Raw genomic sequence first — 23,069 nt, forward strand, 5'->3', positions numbered from 1 at the left:
AATACCAGTTCTATATTCATATTGAAAAACAAACTGTTGTGTTAGGATGCTTCTAGACTGGAGGAGAGACTGAAAGGTACAAATTATTATAATTATTAGATGAGAAATAATTGTTTAGTGAGCATGTCACATGACTGAATAACATTTCTAAGACAGTATAGATGTTTTGGTCCACACACAGATCATGGTCATACAGATCAGTGATGCCCAATCAAGGGCATTGTACCCCATGGGGTACTTGGAGTACACTTCATGAGCCTTAGTATCTGCTTCAAAGTATTTGTATACACAAGCAAATACCTTCAACTTTTTTGAATAAAAAAAACCTAGGGAGTTTTTAAATGTGTTTTTTTTTTGTGTCATTTGAAAAACATGTATCGTGCAGTCACATTGACCTTTGAATCAAAAACTCTAGTCATTTCATTAAATTTGATTCCAGGTGTTATTGAAATATCGTGTTTATGTGATAGGGAGGGACAGAAGTACAGATGGACAATCTGAAGAAAAATGTTTGGCTGTCAGGGACAAAAAGGCACAACAGAAGCCCAGAAATATTCCGTGGACTTGTCTGACAATGGGTGCCAAAATTGATAATATTCTCAAAAGATAGAATGTTTTATTGTTTGCTACACTAATTCATTCAATTAAGATGTAACTTCAGCATTGTGTTGGCACGTTAATCATGCAGCCAGCTCCACTGAGGTCCTGATATACATTTTTAGTCGCATTAAGTCTTATGTTTTTTTCAATAAAGGAGATCAAATCAGTTTGGTCACTGATGATTTTTCAAGGAAAAACACAGAAACGCTCAGATAAAATTTGTCATTAGTTTATTCATCGGTCGAACTGTACATGATGCAGTGAGAGGGCGACACCATATGATGAGTAACATGGAGGATTACATCGATGCCAGTGCTATGGCAGCACCTGGAACACACCAACTGTCAGCTGGACTGGAAATAATAGCCCTGCACAAGGAAACTGTTCAGGCCTCATTATGTACAGGCACCATACAGTGTGTTTGTGTACGTGTGTGTGCATGTGTGAGATTAAAAATGTCGGACCAGATGAAAAACACACAAAAATGATTTTCAGTTCCACAAATGTAAAAGGGTGCTCTCTCGCTTTTTCATTGGAAATATCAATTCATTCTTTGTTTTCTATTTGTCCATTCATAGTTTGAGTATGTCGAAGCGAAGTGAAACAAGACGAGGGAGTGGCCAAATACAAAAGATTAGCTGATTAGCAGAAGTTTTTTTTGTAATTCCATGTCTACATTGATATCATTATGACCCATACATTTGTGCAATATCTCTCTTTGCATAGTAAATAAAAGTTAAATGTTTCTGTCGTTGACATGCACCTATCTTTTGTAGCATATTTTTCTTGCTGATTTTTGGGGACTCCCATATAGATTTATAAGCCCACTATAGTGATTGCATGCAGCGTTGCCAGTAGAGCTGAACTTGATTCTACTAAGAGTTTATGAGAGCAAAAGGTAAAGCCAGTATAGTGGGTGTTGATGAGGACTGTTACGTGAGACCTGGCTGGACAGACTTCATGCCTCAGCAGTAGGAGAGGCACCACTGGCTGCAGACAGAGGGGAAAGTGCTCTGTGTGCAACAACATCCATATGTTCAGGTGATTGGTTCTTTGGCTTTTGAGTCACGGTTGAAGATACTTCCTGGGGAGGGGGAATTTTAATCTGACATCAGTCTGAATCCCTCTAGAACTGACATGCTTCTCCTCGACCACCACGGCTGCTCTGTCTGCTGAATCTATAAACTCCTCCCAGACAACCGCAAGAGGCCGTGTGTGCAGCGTGCGTGAGTAATTTTGGCCAATTTTCTTTTAATAACATTGCCAAAAACACCCGCTATACAACATGCTAAGATAAAAAACAAAAGCAATTGATGTCCTGGTAAAATATGCTGTTAATTCCAAACCTGAACTCCTTATTTATGTACAATTCTGTGTGTATGCATTCACTTTGTGTTCTGCACTGCCCTTATGGGTCCTCACATGCAGCCTCCTTATCCTTTACAGCACCTAAAACGTGAGCGATAAGTCTTCAGCTGGCTTTCCACTGGGTTTGGTTTTAATGAGGCCATCACCTGCATTAGATAATTCAGTTTTTTTTTCTCTTTGTATGGTTTTATGCGGTATATTTGTAGCTTTTGTAGCCATGCAGAGCCCTGCAGAGAGGGCTCTTCATGCCAGGGGGCCAGCAAGCAGCACGCTTTTTGTGCGGAAAATCATGCCAGGTGAGAGCGTGGTGTGGATTCCGCCTGAACGCCTGTGCACTGGCACTAAAGGATGGAAGAGGAGCTCTGTCACTCTAGAGATCAGGGTGGGGGTGTGGGTTTGTTACATGGGTGAGATGGAGTTGAAAAGGCTGCATTTCTAACATCACTACGATGGAATTTGTTAAAATGTCCACTATGTCTTTTTCAAGTAAATCTAATGCCAAAGATCAGCAGCAATAAGTGCAGTCCAGCTGTCAGGTAGCCAACTAAGGAGGCCTTGGAGGAGTCCGTCTGATATTGCCATCTCTCCTCAGGTTAAATGGCTGAGGCATTGGGGTCGTATCGCCGTTTCTTCACATTTCTTTCGTGGAGACAAGAAACAGGAGTTAGTGTTTGATATAATCACATCTGTAACACAGCTAGTGCAACCTGGACAAGCAACCACACTCATCTCTTCAGATGAGTAGACACATAGGTAGAATGCCACACGGTTATTTAACTATTGGTATATTAAAGAGCTGAAAATAAACAATCTTTGACGACTTCACAAAATACTGAAGAAAATGATGTGAGGAAAGGCTGGTCCATGTTGAGCTGGGTGGGCTTTGACTGCAACAAGGCAGTCTGAGGTTTTTATATTCATAAACCTTTACATCCCAATTCATAATATTTGAGGGTAAAAAATATTGAGATCCATTCCCCTTTGAGTTTAGTATTTGTATTACTGTGTTATGATTTGTGACACTGAGCTTTGGAAAGTAGTGACCTACATGACACTAGTTTATTGAGGAAAGCACTTTATCTGTGGACCTAATGGACACTTTAAAATGAGCTAATAAATCCATTTTGAAGGTCTATGACTATAAATGTCCTCTGTTGCCCTCTTGCAGACAACTGCCGACCGGCTTGTGCGTGCAACATCAGTTTACAAGGTGAAGAAGTGTAGGAGACATGTGTCATTACCAGTTTTGATGGGAAAGACATTAGTTCCACTCAAAACATAACCATCTGGGAGGAAAGAGCTAACATAAAATATATAAACTCTATAGAGGAAGGAAAGAGGAAACAACCACAGAAACAACAACCACAGCAGCAGCAGCAGCAGCAGCAACAATATCTACTACCACAACAGTGGGACGACAAGGAAGACGACAATAGGAGTGATGCATAACCTCCCCGTACTGTGGCTTGTTGTGGGGCTTCTATCACTCTCATGCAACTGTTCCAATAGTAGGCCAGTTGAAGATGGCACTATTGCTGTGCGTGGTTCATGCAGTGCAATGCGCCGTGTCTGTACCAGTACTGTGAAGCAGGCAGCAATGGCAGCTGGTGTGGGCGGGGTCCGAGAGTCCTGCTCTGCTCTAGGGCGGAGCCTGGCCATCTTAGGTGGGTGCGGCCAGCCATGGCACAAAGGCTGCGGCCAACAAAAAGGGTCCTGGCCTCTGTCTCTGTGTCGCTCTCACACTTCCATTTTAAGTCTCAACCTCAAACAATAACGGACTGAGAAAAAGATCATGGAGGTGATGAGAGCACGACAACCCTGGACCAGATCATCCCCTATGGGTCTGGCGTAGCCTTTGTGCAATGAACTGACCTCCTCCAAATAAACAAGTCAACATGCAAAATAATTGTTTCTTAATCGTTTACTGTCTTTCTTTCTTTGTGTTTTTGGTGAAAACCATGATGCTTCGCTACTTGGCATGCTTTGGTGGCTGCAGGATTGTATTTCTCAGTTATTTCTTAGTCCTATTTAGATTAAAATGTGTAACACCCCTGTTGCTCAAGACAGCAGGCTAATCAGCGGTAGATTATGATGTATTAACCTATTGTACAAGAAAGTACATTTCCTTGCTAAGCTGAGATAACTTAGAGGCTCATCTTTGGATTTCAGAGGGGAATTTTAATAAATCTTAATAATACAAGCATACACAAGCTTCTAAAATAAGCTATCAGTATTCTTTCCCCTCTTTTATCAGGACTGAACATGCAAGTCAAGCTTTGAGCTCTGCCCGTCCAATCAGTTTGAATTTCTGCTACAGATCCACAGACGACCCCCACATGGAGCCCAGTGTCTCTAAAAGAAAATCACCCTTTACACATCCTTAAGTTGAGCAGTTCAAATGCATGTTAAGCGTGTGTTTGTGTGTCCACCCTGAAGTCCATATTCTGTAGCAGGAGCTCAAACCCTGGTGTCTAGAAGCAGCAGGGATGCTAGAGTAACAGCAGGAGAGGCATGCGGCGTGTTGCTTACTTAAAGCCCCATCCAGTCCCCCCCAGCACTATGGCAGCCACAAGGATGGCTCCGGCGATGGAGCCTATTATTAGATTGGTGGCACTAGGACCTGTAAAGGGTTATGGGGAAAAACACATGAGTTTCTATACTCACTAACTTTATAAATAACATGTAACTATACAATGAGGATTTCACATGGAACAGAAAACATAACCATAAGTACTGTTACAGGAAAATGACTGTTAATTTTGCATGCCCCCTTTAGTGTGTAACATGAAGATTATAAAGTAGAGGCCTTGGGATTTTTGTTTTTAACATGTATCTGGTGTCAGTAGAGGTAGTGATAATCAGTATGAGTCTGTTGTGCAGAAGAATAGATCATGGGTGTCCATCACTATAAAGGTTGAATTAAACAGGTTATATGTTTATGTGGTCTGCGGTAGAAAATGGTTTTTAGGGGTCCCAGTCACCACACAGCCTACCACTGACTGTCAAGCCAGGTCACTAGCTGGACACTGGACTGTTTTCTGTCTAAATGCCCCACATGCCCCAGAAAGGAGAGGATCACAGGAGCAACCACATAACGACTAAGAATAAGAGAAGGGAAAAAGGGACAATAAGAAGAAGAGGGAGGATGGAGAAAGAGGAAACAACAGGAAGAGAGGAGGAGGAGGAGGAGGAGGAGGAGGAGGAGGAGGAATCCATCAATCAATCACACGACACTGAAAACATCCAATCACATGACAATTATATGGTCATCACCAACACACAAGAAAACACAAAGCCACCGGGACGCACACACGGGCTCAGGCCGGCTCACGAGACCGCCCGCACACTGAGGCACCACTATGAGAGGAAGAGCTGTGAAAGGGTTAAAAATGCTTACTCTATTCCCCACCCTGTGCCTCCAAAAATCACCCCCAGGGCCAGAATGGTCCCTGCTACTGCCCCTATCAGCCTGTTAGTGGCCACGCTCACTGTGTGGAGGGAAAAGGAGCATTATTACCACGCTGTCAAAAACAAACAGCAGGCTTCTGCTTCAGAGTCATGGATGAGAGACACGCTTCCTGCTGTGACGCTTATCGCCCACAATCTTCCCCCTGATGTCAAACTATCAGGTGTACATCTGGACTGTGTGTTCATTTCATTTTCTAAGACTAAACAAATGTTAACGCTGCTTTATGTTCTCCTTCCGATGCTTTACGACCCCAGTACACCTGTGAAGCTGCGTGCTGACTCAGATATAACATTGTGACAGAGAATGAAATTGCAATATTGCAGAACAACGTATACAGTATGTTAGTCAGCGTTGCTAAGATAAATCAGTGCACATAAACATGGGTGTAATTCATTCTATCGGACGCCAGAGGTTGAAAAAGTTTGAAACCGACCCTTGGGTCCTTCGTCCTGAGTGGCCTCAGGCTCTTTAGGCGGGTCAGGCATGCTACAGTCTGTCCCTGCCCAGGTGGTGTCGCAGGTGCATGTAGCTTCATTGTTGCACACCTGCACAAATCAGAAAGAAATAGATGAGGTGACGCAGGGGACATAAAAGCTATAAATAAAAGGTGCTGACACACTGGGAGACTTTTAGAAAATCATCTCCATTGTTTATCCACAGATCACAGGCTCCTACAAAGAGTGCTGCAGGAATGAGACAAAAAATCTGTAAAAATATTTAATAATGAAAAGTTAGATAACAAAACAGTGTATTATTAATAGTATTGTATATTATTGATGACTGCAATTCAAGTGTGACAGTGCCAGGGTGCTCGTATTGTGCCTGCTGGAGACTATTATCCTCTTGAAGGTGTGCTTAAAATAAAAAAAAATACAAAATAAGACTTGATTTGCCCCCAGCTGCTGTATGCCAAACAACAGATCCTGCTGAAATGTACATCTATGTCTGACTAAAATGTTACCACTTTATAACTTTTTCTTATTGGACTTATGTGTGAAACTGTCAAAATTAACATATTAATGCCAAAGTCATGGCAGAAAACTAAAGTTGTAAACTCACAGTAACATTGACCAGCAAAATCTACTATGTTCGTCCTGAAGTCTGACTGATGTTTCAGAAAAAAATTGAAGATAACTCCTCTAACTACATGTTTGCAAGATGTTGCGTTCATGCGGTACGGACATACAAACTGAAAACAAAAAATCTCAGGGTATAACAATACAGGAAGAGGGCAAGGTCTCTGCACTACACTCCTACTGGCTCACATGTGATCTACATAGGTAAAAAAAAGAAATCCTACTCACTGTGCCTTTGGATGATGTCTGTATTTTCCCAACTTTGTTTATACATATACCATTACAAACCAAAGTAACTTCTTCGTAAGTCTTAACCCATTGGCAATAATGTGGGTTTACAGCAGGACTCACCCCGTGGGCAGAGCACACCTGTCCATTAGGTCCAGTAGGGCAGGTGCTCATGTTGAGTGACTGGATGGGTAGACACTTGCGGTCAAGGCACATCATCGACGGCCCACAGGGAGACCCATCCTCCACGTAGCCTAAATCAGTCTCATCATCCAAAAGGACATGGCCACCGCTGTGAAGAGAGGTTGGAGGGAAGGAAAGGGGGAGAAAGATAAGGAAAATAGGGAAAGGGGGTAGAGGAGGGAGGGAGAAAAAACTCATACATGGAAGATTAAACCAAAAGTGACAAAAACAGGATGAGAGTAAACAGTCTCAAAATGGGCCTATTATATAGTACACATGTTTACCTGCAGTCTACCAGTCTGCCTTGATGGTTGAAGGAGGCTGGGGTGATTTCTCCTTTCATGATGCCGATGCGTGGGTTGCGGCCAATGTTGGAACAGAGAAGGTAACCGCAGAACACGTCACTGAAAAAGTCCACAGAGAGAAGTCTGTACAGATGCCAATCATCCATTTAATATATATGTGTATCTGTGAGGTTTTAACACTCAACTTGCTTTAGTTCCATCATGTTTGCTTTAGTTACCACCATAAAGGAGGTTCTGTTTTGGTTCTGTTTGTTTGTCTCTTTGGAAGAATGTAAAAACTGCTGGCACAACTTTCATGGAATGTAGTGGAAGGGTGTAACATGAAGAAAAGGGAAAACCCATTACATCAGAGTGGATCTGTCATACAACTGATCTGTTCTATAAATGAATTGACTTGACTCAAAAGTCCCCTCACAGTGAGCTGTTACATTTCAGTTGTTTGAAGAATTATTATGTTAAAAAGTGGCTCTGGTTTTCATCAAGGGTGTATTTAGAGAGCAGTGCTGCCAAAACACGCAGCTGGAAATGAAAACCTGATGACAGAAAAACTCCAATTGCAAGTCCATGGGCGAAGGCACTGATTATGCGATGACAGCTTAACACTACAGCAATCCTGAAGTATATACAACTTGATTAAAAACCTTTACTTGAACGAGTAGATTCTATCTTGTGGTCCAGTATTCTGTTCTTAAAATATATGAAATGCTTTTAGGGATTAAGTTCCTAAAAACATTGTTCCCTCTGTTGCCCTCTATTGGTTGATTTCAAAATAACATCAACCTCCTTCTTTCTCAGTAATAAACCAAGATCCATCCTCAGTAGAATTAGAAAGCACTATCATTCTGACATGTTCATTTAATTTATCTTCATTTGAAACTCACTGCTTGCTACACTGGATCCATTTTTCTCCATCTTTCCCACAGTTGCCCTTCTCTGTGCCCTCCGTGTTCAGCTTCTCGTAGCAGAACTTCTCCGAGCCTCCAGCCTCTGAAGAAAAGAGAGGAGGCGTGAATTATCTCTCTACATGCGGTGTCTCTGTGTTATGATAATCTAACACTCACAACACAAGAATTAATGTGAGTCAAAAGAGTTGTTGATCTTACTTGACCCCCAGATGTATTTACACTGGCTTTCTCTGGTTTTGCATTCTCCGTTGTAGCAGCGGCCCTTCAGACAGAAAGAATTAAACAGTTAATATATTTCCAGCCAGCTGTTTCCTGATTAATTTCCTTTTCTAGCGTCACCACTCTGCGTACCTGGTTAACCTGGCAGAAGTAGCCATCTTGTTTATGAAGATTGGGAGGGCACTGCGAACAGTTACAAACACAACACTTCTCCTTAGCAATGCACATTGTCATAAACATGCAAACAATAAACAGTTTGAAACGAAAACAAATGTGCACAGTGCTACACAACAACACCTGTCCAGAGTCCCCAGAGCAGGTCTCTGAGATGTCACAGTCGTTCACATTATAGCGGCAGCTGTAGCCTCGTGGATAGAACTGGAGAGAAAAGGAGAGAAGATAAAAGTCAGATGTAAAAAATACTACAATATGTGATTTATAACAATAAAGTAATCAGTCAAATGAATCTTTAAATACACTTAAAATATAAGTGAAGAGAATTGAAGAGAACCTTTAACCATATTGTATATCAGTGCTTTTTTTAAAAAGCATTGCTTATTGAGAACCAAAATTTCAACACTGATGTTATTTTTATCCACCCTTAACATGACCGTACTTATGTTGCAACCTACTTGTAATTGGATTGTGTCATCTGATGTTTTTTAAATGTACTGTTTATGCCTTTATGTTTTTTTAACTGTTTTAAATATTGGATTATTCATATTCTTCTGAATACACAGAGGTTATTTTATTGTAATAACTCTACAAAAGCATTAAAGAAGTAGAAATGGAAATGATTTCAGTGATGCTGGATTAATTACACAATATAATCCTATGAATAAATACTATTTAAATATGTTGTTAAACTAATAAAGGACCAAACTCATACCAGACATGTGTTATTGCAGCACGGGCCATCACTGCAGTGCGCCCCGTTGGCAAGGGAACACTTCTTGCAGCATTCCTTGTAGCATTCCTTAAAAACAAACAGGAAGAGCTTCATCCATCTGGGCAACCAAGACGACAACACACAGACCTGACTTGGTGAAGTCAAAGAAACTCACTGCTCTCGCTCCACAGTCGCACTCCTCTCCGACTTCCACAAATCCATTTCCGCACTCTGTCGCCTCGAACAGCTAACAGAAGGAGACAGGAGAGTGTAAAGGACGGAGCAGGTGTTGGGATTCAGGACAGGTGGGGAAAAGTGTTGAGCGTCTTACCTTTGTTGGCCTGTTAAACAGACACGAGCCTCCGCCTTTCAAAAGGAAGTCCTTGTAGTCTGTGATGCTGCATTTGGAGAATCTCCGTGGGTGTTGGACCCTGAAGAGACAGAAGATCAGGTGATAATTAACCAGAACTGTGAGGGTGAAGTTTGGTCCAAAAGACAGTTGGGTGCCATGTGGGTGATGAGTTTTATTTATCATATGCCATACTAATTCTTCATTCTGATAAGAGTTTAATTTAAGAAGTTTTAGCCTTTAACTCATTATTTGATGCAATACCTCTTTCATGATCTCACTGTCCAATGTGTTAAAGTGCTCTGTACAAAGACAAAGGTGTCAGTTTTGATATTCGGCCATATAAATAAAATATGATTTATTAATTGATAGGTTGACTCTCTCACAATCCAAACAATAATTCCTATATTCCTACTAATTTAATCAATGCAACTTAGACCTGCATGAGAGAAACATTCCCATATCCCCCAAGAATTGCACTTTTACTTAAAGAGTTGTATAATGTCTCAAGACAAATACAAAGCTTTAATGCCCAAAACTGGAAAGAGAACATATTAAAGAACTTTGTAAATGAAATGTAAGTATTGTTACTGAAATGTAGTATTCAATGCTGTTTAGGATTTCTGCCAGAATAATGTATAAAAAAGAGAGATGGCATGGATCTGTTTGAAGGCAACTAATATCTGTGTGATATTTTTTTCACAACCGATATATTTTTTAATTGTAGAGGCCCTAATTCAACCGAGGATGTAAATAAAACAATAACAATGGGAACAGATACAAGACATTTTATGCCAAAAGGACAAATAATGATTCATTTTTTTTAAAGTATGAATGTATTGCCCACTGTAAAAGAGTTACTGGTCCATAACAGTTGTTGATAATAGCCTACTGATTCAATATAGACCTTACATTAACATGCAATATGTATTTATCAGCTGTTAATGATAAGTATTATTTTACTGCTGTTTGGTTAACAGTTGTGTGACACTGCAAAACAAATGGGTTGACGGGGGACTGAGATTTTTAATCATCAGTCAGGTCAAAACATTAATTCTGCATTAATTCCCACACTCTCAGAGCGGTGACTACATTATCAAATGACCGTAAACAAGCATCTGTAATTGTTCCACTTTCCCTGTCTGCTGTGTAAACGTGTGTGCGTGTGTCTCAGGGGTGTGTGAGGAATTACCCAGTGTCCTCCATTATGCAACCAGCCCACGGGTCAACACAACCACATTCCTCTGCAAACAGGAAAAAGATGATGGAGAACCACAGAGAGTCAAAGAGATTCAATTCAAGTTTGTATATACACACAATATTTGAAAATGATTATATTTCTGCCTTAATATCTTGAAAAAATAATCAAATTTAGTGGTGGATTTAGATCCTGAATCCCAAAGCTTTCATCTGAATATTTCTATTTTTCACTTCAACCTCTTCTCAAGCTCGGCCGGTTTTTGGGGACCATAAAATAATCCCTCTGATGGTTGAGCTTCAAACACGGCAGCTGTTCAGCTCTGACTTTGCCTCATTAGGAACTGTGATCTTAAAGCTAATGGCATGAGTCATCCTTCTCAAGCTTGACTGAAAATCTACTTTTGGATCACTTTTACTGAGACCATCATCTCTCCATCTGTTAGGTCTGGCACAGAGAAGAGTTGACACTTTGTCCCAGTCAAAATGCACTTTGCTGTTTCATAGGCAACATTTCCTGCTTTTAGTGATACAGTTATTTACATTTCTAAACCTTAAATGACACAGACTGTGTGCTTTTCAGACTCAACCCAAAACAAAAATCATCATGCTTACGCCTAGGGGGATCTAGCCATGCCAACAGTTTTGCTGTATATGCTGAAGTTGTAAGATTCAAACACTCATGCCAATGACTTTCTGATGTCAAAGCACAAATCCAGAACAAAAATGCCTCAGGTCACACCACAGACCTCTCTGTGGACAGTTTTATTGAGAACCTTTGTCTACCAAACATTGCAAAAGCAAAAAGTAATCAAAAATAGTCTTTGTTCATGACATCATAAATCCTCGCCAAATTACATGACATCCATCTGGTAGACCCTTTTATCTTTTCTCTAAAGTGACTAACAATAAAACTATATTTATAGTACAACAAGAGGAAGAGGAAGAACCTCATTTTGGTAATTTTAATGATGTGAACGTTGGGATTTTGGCTCTGAATAGTCTGACCTCCCTAGGTTCTTTCAAACTAGCTAAAACAGGACATTATGTGTGTTCATGTGTACTTCTCTTCAACGGAGGGTCCCACTGGATGCCCAGGTTCTGAGCCAGGCTCTGGGATAGAGCCCCCGCCATGGACCAGGATGTGCCGTACTGTGGACACAGCAGAGGCTGGAGATTATTCACCTGCAGTCACTCTCTGTGATACATAGTGAAGCTCAGTGTTCAAGAGCAAATCTGACCTCGTTGACGCCTACTCCTCTGCTCCCAGAACACATGCCTCCAAAGTAAGCTGCGCTGCTCCTGCGGTAGTGGAAGGTCACATTTCTACAGAAATAAAAGGAAAACAAAAAGACAGACATGAACACAGGATGAAAATATAAAAACATCACAGAAGATTAAAAAAATGAGATGTACAAATTTGCTCCTGTATCCTCCGATATTTTCTTTTGTTATGAATTTAATAGGAGTTATACAAAGTATTCAATGTAAAAAGGGGTAGAGCTAATAATCTAAGGGTTCCGCATTCACCATGTCAGTCAGTATTAACCTGTTCTGGTTTGTCACTACTTCAAAAGTAAAGACGTATTATTGTTTTCTATAATTATTCATCGTACTGTTTTACGAAGTAAGGGCAATGGAAAGACATGAATTGAAAATGAATAACTTACGAGAAGAGGTGCACAGCGTCGGCATGGTGCTTGATGCTCTGCTGCCGGTACTTGGAGAAATCCCGCAGCATCTCCAGCGGCCTCACGCTGATGGGGATCTGATCCTTGTCTGTCCAGATCTCCACAGCAACGAGCACCACACGTGTGTGAAGTTGCTCTTTGAAGATCTGCCATTGAAGCGTGCAGTGAATGCCCGAATAATAAAAGGCAGGGAGAGAGGATAGAGAATGAAAGCGGTAACAGGGAAAGGAGAACAATGCTGGGTGTGAATATTAATCTGGGGATGCAGCACTCTGGGAAAAGGAGGACAGGGTGTGTTAATGCATGTGACAAGAACATAGAGCAAAAACCTTCATAATAGAGGGATTAATGAAATCCCTCATTTTTCATTAATCAACTTTGGGGCCAGAGATGATGTCCATTATGAAACATAAGGCAGTCTTCTGCTGTAATACATCAGCATGGGTAAAAACTTTAATAATACAAAAATTGAACTTATGGTATGTGTTAAAGCATCAGTAACAATAATAATAAGCCAATAGTTTGATATATATACAATAATATAACTCTCTGAATAGGACTGGCCAACCAGTACTTTAATTAATTATGATTTAATAATTTAATTTAATACAATTACAGTACTTGAAGTAAATACTTTTGTACTTTTACTTAAGTGAAATCTGATACATATGACTTTTACATGATAAAAAGTATTTTTACAGAGTGGAATTGCTGCTTTAGTAAATAAATACTTCTTCCAGCACCGTTAGGCTGTAGATATAAGCACTGTGGAGCTTCAAGCTAAATGCTAGTATCATCATACTCATATCCTCATAATGACAATAAAGTGCAAAAGTTGTATTATGGTTATATTTCTCCATATTATTAGAGTGATTTAAGTGATATTGCGTTTCTCAGAACCAACTCATTTTGTGTATGTCAATTCTTAGTGGTTGTATATAAAACAAAATGAAGACTTTACTTACAGCATCCACAAAATTCACCACCGACTTGGCAAAATTCCTTGTGTGCTGCTTGGTCTTGTGTCGTTTATACTGCAGGCAAAAAGAAAAAAGAACAAAGATAAATCAGCTGTAGTGATTTAATGATGCTCACTAAATGTACTATTCTACATTCACTGCTCCCTCTTGTGGGAAAAAAAGCAGTGTGGGTCCTAAAATATGGATGAGTTGTTTTACTATGAGAGATATGAGTAACGTACCATATTGTGGTCACTGACAATCATGATCTCCAAATACTTCATCTCCTCAAATACATTGCGAGGCATCTGCAACAAAAAAAAAACCCCATCAGTTTATAGTTAGACTTTGACCATGTTATCACTAGCAAAGTTATTTAATTTATAACAATCCAAGAGTGTGTTAAAGTTCGTCAAAACAGTACTTCCGGGTCAGCTTAGATGACAGACTTACTGCTCGCTTTTTCCTGCGCTTCAGCCAGGACAAGTCATCCAGTTCTGAGAAGAGCTGCTCCTCCTCCTCAACTACGAACAAACACAAGGAAACAGTGACAACATGATGTATTTACAACTGGGTTTTCCTCTTTCCTGAGTTCAAGGCCGCAGCGATTCGTTTTTATTATCCTCCACCCAGAAAATCCCAAATGGTTTTCCTGTATTTCCCCTTTAGTGCTGTGTTAAATCACGGTGCAGATGCTAGACTGGAGACAATTACGTTTGGCAAAAAGTTAGGAGTGGAAGAACAAACACCACCACTGTAAAAATAAATTAAAGTTAATTATCCAGGTGCTTTTTCCTTTCTGACCTATCCAAACTACATATTAGAAAACGTTAAACTGAAACAATAATTGGAGTGGTGTTGTTTTGAAATCTGCTGCCTTGCTTGTGAGCTTTGTGGTGGACAATCATAAAGGGAAATTAATGTCAGGATTATGAGAGATGTCGCGGATTCAGGAAACACTTACCCTGTTCTCCTGAATCATTTTTCCACTGAAGAGAGGCTGTTCTTCTTAATTTGTGAGGCCGTGCAGCTGTATCCTGCAGGGCGAAAAAACATGTCTTAATTGCTGAGAGATAGATGAGAAGACCAATACTGCTTGATATGCGGTTACAAACATGTTAGATAAGTTTAGCATTAAGACTAAATAACAGGGGGAAATGGGTAACCTGGCATTGTCTCAAATTGACAAATCCACATACGAGCAGTTGTGAAGAATACTATTTTACATGTCGTATCTGTAATTTAGAAAATCCATATAAAAAAGAAAGTGTACTGTAGTCATTTTGTCACTTTATTGGATGTCATCTGCTAGAATTATTTGTATAAACTTTGAACTGGTAGCCAGACTCGCTATTTACCTGTACTTTAACTCTTTATGCCAACTGGCTGCTGCCTGTAGCTTCATATTTATCCAACAGATATTAAATAGTTTTCTCACCTTACTCAGCAGGACAGTGAACAAGCGAAAAAAAAAAAAAGGATATATATTTTTTGCAAAATGTACTGCTATTCGCGTATGAATAGTTTAGGGTCATGTGATGCATAACAGAAACGGTTTTTGGACATCAGTTTGATGAGATATTAGATCAACTTTAAATACCACGATGCATAGTGAAAACTTCTTATTCAATATTCTTATATTGATATCAACTATATTACCCAGTTCTACTACTAAAACTAATACAAAACAACAATAACAAGGCTAAACATAACCACTTGTCCAATGCATTAACAAAGATAACCTTAAAACAATGTTAAAATGGTGTATACTAGAACATGAGCTAATTTACTCGACTACTTTGCCTTACAGGGCTTCATTGTTCCATGTTTTAGAAGTGATAAGCTTATCCTCAGCAGGAACCCTAAAAACCAGTAGACAGCAGAGAGGTGTTTTGCATGCGAGGTGGAGGTGAGCAGATGGTAACCTTAGTGTGCTACATATTTGGTTTCTCTGCGTAAGGAATAACTTACGATTGAATGAGTCTGCTGTAAGGGCTCGATTAGATACACATAGACTCCATCGTCAAACATCCCGCTGCCGGGCAGAGAGAGTAGAAAAGAGGGAGAAGGCAGTCGATAGTGAGTCAACAGGAGCTGAGGAGCAGAGATGACTTTATCCAGAAATATTCTGAACACGGTGAGGATTACACACAACACTGTTGTTCACTTACTGCAGCCCGTTGCAGGTAGATAAGGCCACATGGGAGTTATCGTTCCCTCTCACCTGGCCGTGGTAGTAACAGTGCTCACCGCCCTGAGGGAAGAAGACACAGTGCTAATGCAGCATCACAGCAAAACACAGCTTTAACTTAAGCAGCATTCCTGGCACCACCACACACAGAACTGAGCCTACATTGTAATGACTCACCATTACATAGTGAATGTGTCATATACTTTACTTAATGGTCATGCGTTGGAATTTTCTAACATCTCAGAGGAGGTAACAGCTTGTATCACAGATGCCGGCTTTGTGCATTAGCAACGCATTTTTACAGGAGGTCTTTGCTTATTAGGATGTGAAGTTAAAACATTGCAAGATGGGTCCTGGCACTATCAGTGACTCAGCTGTCAGATCCAGGCAGGGTGAGCAGAGGACATTCACCCTCTCTCTCTCTCTCTCTCTTCACCCATCCCACGCTGCACTGATACTGCAGAGGGCTTTCTCTCCCTTGTCATGTGACCAGGGCTCCAGCAGCAGGAGTCTGCAGGAGAGCTCAACCCTGCTGATTCAGCTACAGTTTGCCCAGCCCTGTGCCTGAATCAGCAGCAGCAGCAGCAGCGGCAGCAGCCGGATCCAGCTCTCATTCCCAACCTGTTTTCTCCCCCCGCTTTCCATCTCCTTTTTCCGTCTGTTCTATGAAAATCATCTACGATCACATTTTAACTCAACCTATGCAAGCCCATTCATCAACTTATCTTTCTGCTTTTGCTGTACAATTTGTTCTTTTTCTTATTCTGCAAACATTTCCTTGGTGTAATTGTTATGGCGATGATATGACAGTTGCTGATTTGATAATCATCTTTCAAAAGGTTTGACAGTAAGAGGTGACAAGCAAACTGGACCTCAGGAAATCAGCACTCACATCTGTTCCTGTCTTTTGTTTCAAAGGCTATTTCCTAAAGATGAGCCCAAGCATAATTGTGCCTTTTTCATTGCCGCTTGGCCTGACAGTGTAAAATAAAAACAGCCGCTGAAGAGAACAAAGACTTCAAAACAAGTGTACGTGTGTAAGGTAACATTTAAGTCCCAAAAAAGATGTTACCTTTGAAAGAACAGGTTTCCCTGCCTCATAGTGGATCTCAACGTAATCGGAAGACAGCAAGTCACTGCAAAAACAAACAATAATGTTTTAGTTAATGTGGACGCATGTGATGCAGCAACAATAAAAAAACACACAAAAGTCTGTCGGCCTTAGCTTTCTCTGACTCACATATTGTGGTTTTCACTTAGCAGTGAGTAGTGCTTTGGTTGGCGTTTAAACAAGAACACTCATCACCACTGTGCCCGGATTAGCCTGCACAAACACTCCCATGGCTTTTCAATAGTGCAGAAAATATGTTGAATGTTGCCTAACTTCAGGAAAAATTACGATACATTTAATACAATAAATACTGCCACAACGAGATTCACAGTTCACTCACAATTATAGCAAAGTGGGTATGATTTAACCAATTCAACTGAGAAGTTAAAACATCCTTTCAAGAATTACATTTTACACGAGTTCATAAACAGGAAATCAAAGTTCCTCAAATGTCAAACAGAAAGAAGTAATGTTTTCTAAAAGCTGCCAATGACTCCTAATGTTGTAATGATTCCAAGGCCTCGGCTTCACCTTGAACGCAGCGATCCTCACGGCAGTTCCAGTTATCTGAGTCAGCGTCCCTCACCATTTAACAGATTCAATCTGTTAGCTGACAGCTGACTTCAAGAGACTGCGATTTCTGCCACAATAGAGTTTTTTTTCCCAGAGTAACCTTGCAAATAAAAAAAACATCCTCCTCTCAATGGACATGTAGTGTCGTCACAGAGGAACAATAAAGGGGAAAAGAGATAGAAGTGATGGATCTACTGCTGTAACACCAGCAGGGTGACATTTTTGAGTGATGCTCAGCAGCATGAGCCGGAAGTGCACCATTATGAGAGGAGAGTCCAGGCCTGAGAGAGATTCCTGAGTGAGGGGCTATTAATAGTGTAACGGATGGGGCAAGGAGAGTGGGCCACACTAAGAGTGTATCGGTGTTTGTATGAGTGTGTGAGTAGGCAGCACTGCAGAGCATGGAGGAGTAAAGGCACTACGAGTGAAACGAAGTGTGTGTGTGTGTGTGTGTGTGTGTGTGTGTGTGTGTGTGTTTAAAATGCATGCAGAGAGCTGTGAAAGTGTGAAGAGACCATGAGAAGGAAGCCCTGGACTGAGGTCTCTCAGTTCAAAGGAGACTGCAGCAGCAGCAGGGAAGCGAGACAGAGGCGAGGCACAAAAAAACTGCAGGAGGTTCCTAGGTCTGGCGCCAGATCAAATGCAGCTCTTAAATCCTGAAGTGACACTTATCAACAGTTTTCATTACTCTAACACATGTAAATAATTAGTCTAAATATGAATGCTCTGGAGAAGTAGTGTTCACTTTACTTATTCTGTTTCAATTATACTGTATCTATATATTTCAATTGACTTGTCTTTAAGTGGAAATAAACTGCCCCCTTGGTTTGGAGTCCAGGTACAGTAAAAGGTGAGCAGATAAAGTAGCACTCATTGGCAGGTTGCAGAGCAATCTATATTTAGATCTGTACTGTCGCAGCTACAACACCAAGCAGAATTCAAACCCCTGTTCTCACACAGAAAAGGCACACACTGTGTTAGCTCATGTATCTCACAGGTAACCTACAGTACAAGCAAACAGCTTGGAATCAAGGTCACACTTCCAACCCTTTCTACTGCTGCTGCAAAGAGCTGCTGCTGTGTTAAGTGGGGATCATTGGATGTGTGATAATGTAGAGGACAACATCTTTTAGACATGATGTGTGATTGTGTGAGCTGGGAGTGACATGACAAAAGTAACATTTTACCTTTATGTTTCTTGATGCTACTTCACTTTAGCTGCAATCGTTACATGGGCACTAAAACCTCACTGAATTCCTGGAGTATCTCCTTTATTATCTAACCTTGTACAGTTATACAATAACACACACTTCACTGCGGATAGTTGCTGAAAACTGCACTTCCTACAGTGGCATTGAAATAACACTCAAACTACTCCACTACTAAGATAGCAAAGCATCCAGAGTAATTTCACTCCGATACTGTGTGACTACAGCTATTAGCGAGAAGCAAAATGTCCAACCCAGTAAAACCTTCCATAATTGTTTTTGTTTGCTGAAGTGGTCATATTTCCAGACACTGAATACCAGCAAGTAAAGAAAAAAACAACATATAACAGCCTTCCACCACACAGACTAAATAAAATTACAATATTATGTTACAGAATCCAGCTTGAAATCACATTAAAGGACATGGAATTCAATAAGCATTTTAAAGTCCTTGTACACATGAACATTAAGCCTTCACACATGTAGACCGGCTGCTTTGTGAAGGCAGCAAATCAATAGCATTGAGTGTCCAAGAGCATCCTGTCTCCAAACGGGACAGTGATCAAACACCATAGAGTAACTGTCTCTCTGCAGGTTCTGATGCAAAACAATTAAACCTCATTACAGATAAATATTTTTGTTTTCCTGATCTTTTTTTAAACAGTCTGTCTGTAGTCTGGATGCTGAAATCAAATACCTTTAGCACTCTGGAAATTAGGATTGTAGAAATAAGCGCGCTGACCTATTCAATTACAGCTTCCATGATTAAATTATCGTCGACCGGCGTTGCATTAATCACCGATCTGACATATAATAGTACATATCATTTACAAACGTCATCTACAGACGGGAATCACAAGTGTCATCTGTTTGATTTTGGCTAGTAATTTTTTTTTATTGTCACCTATGAAGGAGTTAATCATTTCATAGTAAAAAATTAGGTTTAGTTTAGTGATATATTTTGTGTGTTAGTTAGCACTTACTGGCATGATTTTTAAATCTTTCTTATATCCAACCTTACTTTATTCTTAATAAACTTACTAAAGGACCCATTTAGTTTACATTAGGCCTACATTTAGCACAACTAAATAGCCCTGCATTAAGAAATAAAATGCTAAATCACAACTTTCATATTATGCATTTCTCCAAAGCTTTTTTACGTTAGTTTTCTATAATATCCATATCGCGAGTCTAAGTGTGGATCTGTTGTGGGAGGAAGGTTAACACAGCTTCTCTTTAAACCCCATAGGAATAAAAATACTGACGTACTGCAATTTTCAACCATCTGCACATTACTGTCAACATGACCTTGACAGAGGATAGACCTTGTTGTGAAAAAACGGATAAATCTATCTCACTGTAACTTCAGCCACACATATGGATGTTTGTAATGTTTAAAGGGAATTTCCGGCTTATTTTATAAGTGTTCTTCCCGTAAATGTCGCTATTAGGACTCTATGAGTTGTGCCAACTCTTCACTTGCTACCTCTGTTGTAGAGATTCAGGGAATTAATAATTTCACAACCTTGTCTCCTAGTCTGATCGAAAACTTAAAACGGGCCGCAGTAGCCCCCTGTGCATGCATAGTCAACATCTGGAGTTTAACTTGAATTATAACACCAGCTAACTTTATCTAAAATCCAGAGTTTTAGCTTACCTGAACCAACATGAACCTGGTTAGTAGGGTTGCCCTCTCCCAGTTTATTTGTTGACTAATTTGTTGTTTTGGACGTAGGTGACTTAGATGTGTTAGTCGATAAGTGTTTTTTTCACACATCTGTATTAAAGACTATGTTCTAAGTAGTGCTTATGAATGACAACTTTGTAGACAAACTCCCAAAGGCACTTCCATATATCTGTCAATTAAAATCAACATATCCATCAGCAAAATTGTATGTGTAATGCAAGGATCGTTTTAGTTTACAACAGCCCTAGTTATTGGATAGGATGAGATAGACTTACGTGTTCAATGCTAGATCCAGAGCAAATCTGGAGCCAAACGCCTCTAACTGGAAACTGGCCTGAGCAAGGTGGACTGGCTGTAAAGGAGAGTTGTCATTATAAATTATGCAAAGTTTACGATTATAGACGTCTACAAACATAAAATGCTCTAGAGTCCACCTCCAACATCCTCCACAGTAAAGTGCACTGGTAACAGATGAATGGCAGATGGCAATGCACAGTGGGAATGCTGGAAGAAAAGGTTTTTCTTTAGCTTCAGCATGGTGACTCTGGCATCATTCCAGTTTATAAATGCATAAACCATATTGGTTAATGTGCTGCTTCTTACTTCTAACTTAAAAGCCTTGGCCACACAGCACGCTATCAAGTGAAACACTTCTGCTATTGTTCACCAAGGCATTTCTAGGAAATAACTTCTGACCACATCCCAGTATAAATCGCTCCCCCCCACCCTTCCTTCTTCTTGGCTTACCTGCCCGTCTGTGGCTTGGTTCTTGATACGGGTGTCCAGGTCATGGTAAGTACTCTCTGAGTCCTCGTTTAGGTAGTATATCAACCGGGAGGGGTAGGTGATCACATGCTCTACTGCATGGTGGGTTGTGTTGTCTGTGGCAGGTGCTGCAGTTGCCTGTTGCTCTGGCAGGGCTGGCACTGCGTCCCATTCAACCTTGTCCCCTACTCCTTGAGAATCTGCAAGACAATTGCCACCGCACAGACATGAAAAACCTGACAAACACACACACACACACACACACACACACAGCCAAATGTCATGCTTTATTCATGAAACGCATTGATAATACTGAGGAAAGTGGTCCCGTCTCCATTGCGATTCTCCAGGACACAGTTCTGGAAGATTGGTTACATGCTATCGTATACTGACAGTCAACCACATACGGTTGATTGACAATACAGAATATAAATAGCTTAATTTCAGTAAAGCTACTTGTCTATTGTCAAAGGGAAACACTCTGCATCAAATGGATTAATGCAGTATGTATTTTGCAATATAAATCCAAACAGCCACAGAAAACAAGAGCATATCATTCCATGCACTTAAAGTTTTTTTTAAAACGGTTAATTGACTGTGATACTTCAACATACTATAAATCACTATTTGTTTTAAGAGCTCAACGATAGATGCTGAGATGCTGTAATCTGTCCCATGCACCATCACGCTCTAGATGCCGCATATTAAATCAAATATCGTTTTTTTTGCGGGGGGAACACGATGTTGTGCACCTGCAGTATATTCTCCGATGTTATTTTAGCCTCGCACAGAAAGTGAAACGCCTATTTAATTAGATGAAAGTGAGCAAAAAAGAAGCCAGCAGGCTATTGCAATACATACCGGATGACGCTAGTGATAGATGAAGCCAAGGCGAAAGGATGCTGACGAGCAAAGTGGCCAGAAATATCAAATGCATGATTCATATTTGAGAACTGAAATATCTCAATATCAACACAACAACGCAATATACAGCTTGCGGCCCATCGTGGCAGGGGACGTGCCGTGCAGGGGGTCTTCCTTCATGGATCCAGGAGGCACCGGGCTGCTGCTGCAGTAGCGGATGAGGAGGAGAGGGAGGGGGAGCAGAAAGAAGGCGGTGGCCAGGCAGCTACTGGAAACCCACCAGCAGACTCCTCCTCGGTGAGCACAGATGTCCTTCCTCCCTCCCTGACCACAGGAAGCTCCTGCAGGTGACCTCGAAGAGACGGTTGTCAGAAAACATCAACCAGTAACAAAACAGGAAATGATCCTCTCACTCTCACTGCAGCGAGGATCACACACATGGGATTTGCGTGGGGATTATTAGGAAAAAAACATAGATCTATAAAAATTACATTAAACCAAATGTTATGGTTACGTGTTTTACGTTATTGTTCTAATAAATCATGAATAGCAATTAAAAAAAAATTGGTCAATAAAACTGTTTAAATATTCCACAAAAACATTTACATTACCCTGTTGTCCTGAAGAATATAAATACTTCTCCCAGTAGATAAGTTGCAGGAAAAAGCAAAGATGGTACTAATATTATTGACAGCTGCAATATAATTAATTGCGCCAAAATTAATTTGAATATTTTAGTTTTTCCTACTTTAACATGTCTATATCTTGGGAGGAAAATGCCTTTGTGGTATATCAGGACAATGTTCTCGTCAGATAGCCACAGAACGAGACAAACCACAGCTATGTAAAAACAGAACACCTTCATGCGCAGCAAATGTTTATTTTTTTTTATTGTATTCATTTATCCTATACAAGTACGGGTTAAATGTTATACATAGATTTTAAGGGACACAATTCCCTTAATGCTATAGTATTGGTTTTTCAGCACTAAAGGAAATATACCGTTTTGTGACTGATCAATCCTGGTCAATTGTTAAATGTATCAGTGGTGGACCATAAGACATTTATTTAAATGTACAATACAATTACAAGTCCCAGTGTAGGCAATAATCTCCCCCTTTACTCTCTTTCTGAGATGGCAGAGAGTTACACGGGTTTTGAATTGGAAACACACGCACGCACCCATGCACGCCCCCCCCCCACACACACACACACATAGAGCATGTGACAGC

General features: G+C 40.4%; 1 protein-coding gene across 5 annotated transcripts; it reads right to left on the reverse strand.

Moving 5' to 3' along the window:
- Positions 1–813: 813 nt before the first annotated feature.
- Positions 814–22,123, reverse strand: LOC134867491 (disintegrin and metalloproteinase domain-containing protein 23). 5 transcript variants are annotated; one of them, XM_063888101.1, is made up of 26 exons: positions 21,835–22,123; positions 20,956–21,209; positions 20,484–20,560; positions 16,702–16,765; positions 15,610–15,692; positions 15,410–15,473; positions 14,403–14,475; positions 13,892–13,962; positions 13,681–13,746; positions 13,445–13,513; positions 12,459–12,625; positions 12,030–12,114; positions 11,853–11,940; positions 10,784–10,835; positions 9,574–9,673; positions 9,418–9,489; positions 9,243–9,329; positions 8,651–8,731; positions 8,486–8,536; positions 8,333–8,396; positions 8,111–8,216; positions 7,209–7,328; positions 6,865–7,033; positions 5,871–5,982; positions 5,366–5,456; positions 814–2,607 (listed from the first exon to the last, which is right to left on the reverse strand). In XM_063888101.1, the coding sequence occupies exons 1-26, from the start codon at positions 21,908–21,910 to the stop codon at positions 2,562–2,564; spliced, it is 2,388 nt and encodes a 795-aa protein (XP_063744171.1). In that variant the 5' UTR covers positions 21,911–22,123; the 3' UTR covers positions 814–2,561. The 5 variants fall into 5 exon arrangements, with proteins under 5 accessions (XP_063744171.1, XP_063744172.1, XP_063744170.1 ...); XM_063888102.1 differs by lacking the exon at positions 5,366–5,456 and adding an exon at positions 4,498–4,588 and having other exon boundaries at positions 20,956–21,173; positions 21,835–22,119; XM_063888100.1 differs by lacking the exon at positions 5,366–5,456 and adding an exon at positions 4,498–4,588 and having other exon boundaries at positions 21,835–22,119.
- Between the last annotated feature and the right edge of the window lie 946 nt (positions 22,124–23,069).

The sequence above is a fragment of the Eleginops maclovinus genome, chromosome 7 (assembly GCF_036324505.1).
Source record: "Eleginops maclovinus isolate JMC-PN-2008 ecotype Puerto Natales chromosome 7, JC_Emac_rtc_rv5, whole genome shotgun sequence".
Lineage (NCBI taxonomy): Eukaryota > Metazoa > Chordata > Actinopteri > Perciformes > Eleginopidae > Eleginops > Eleginops maclovinus.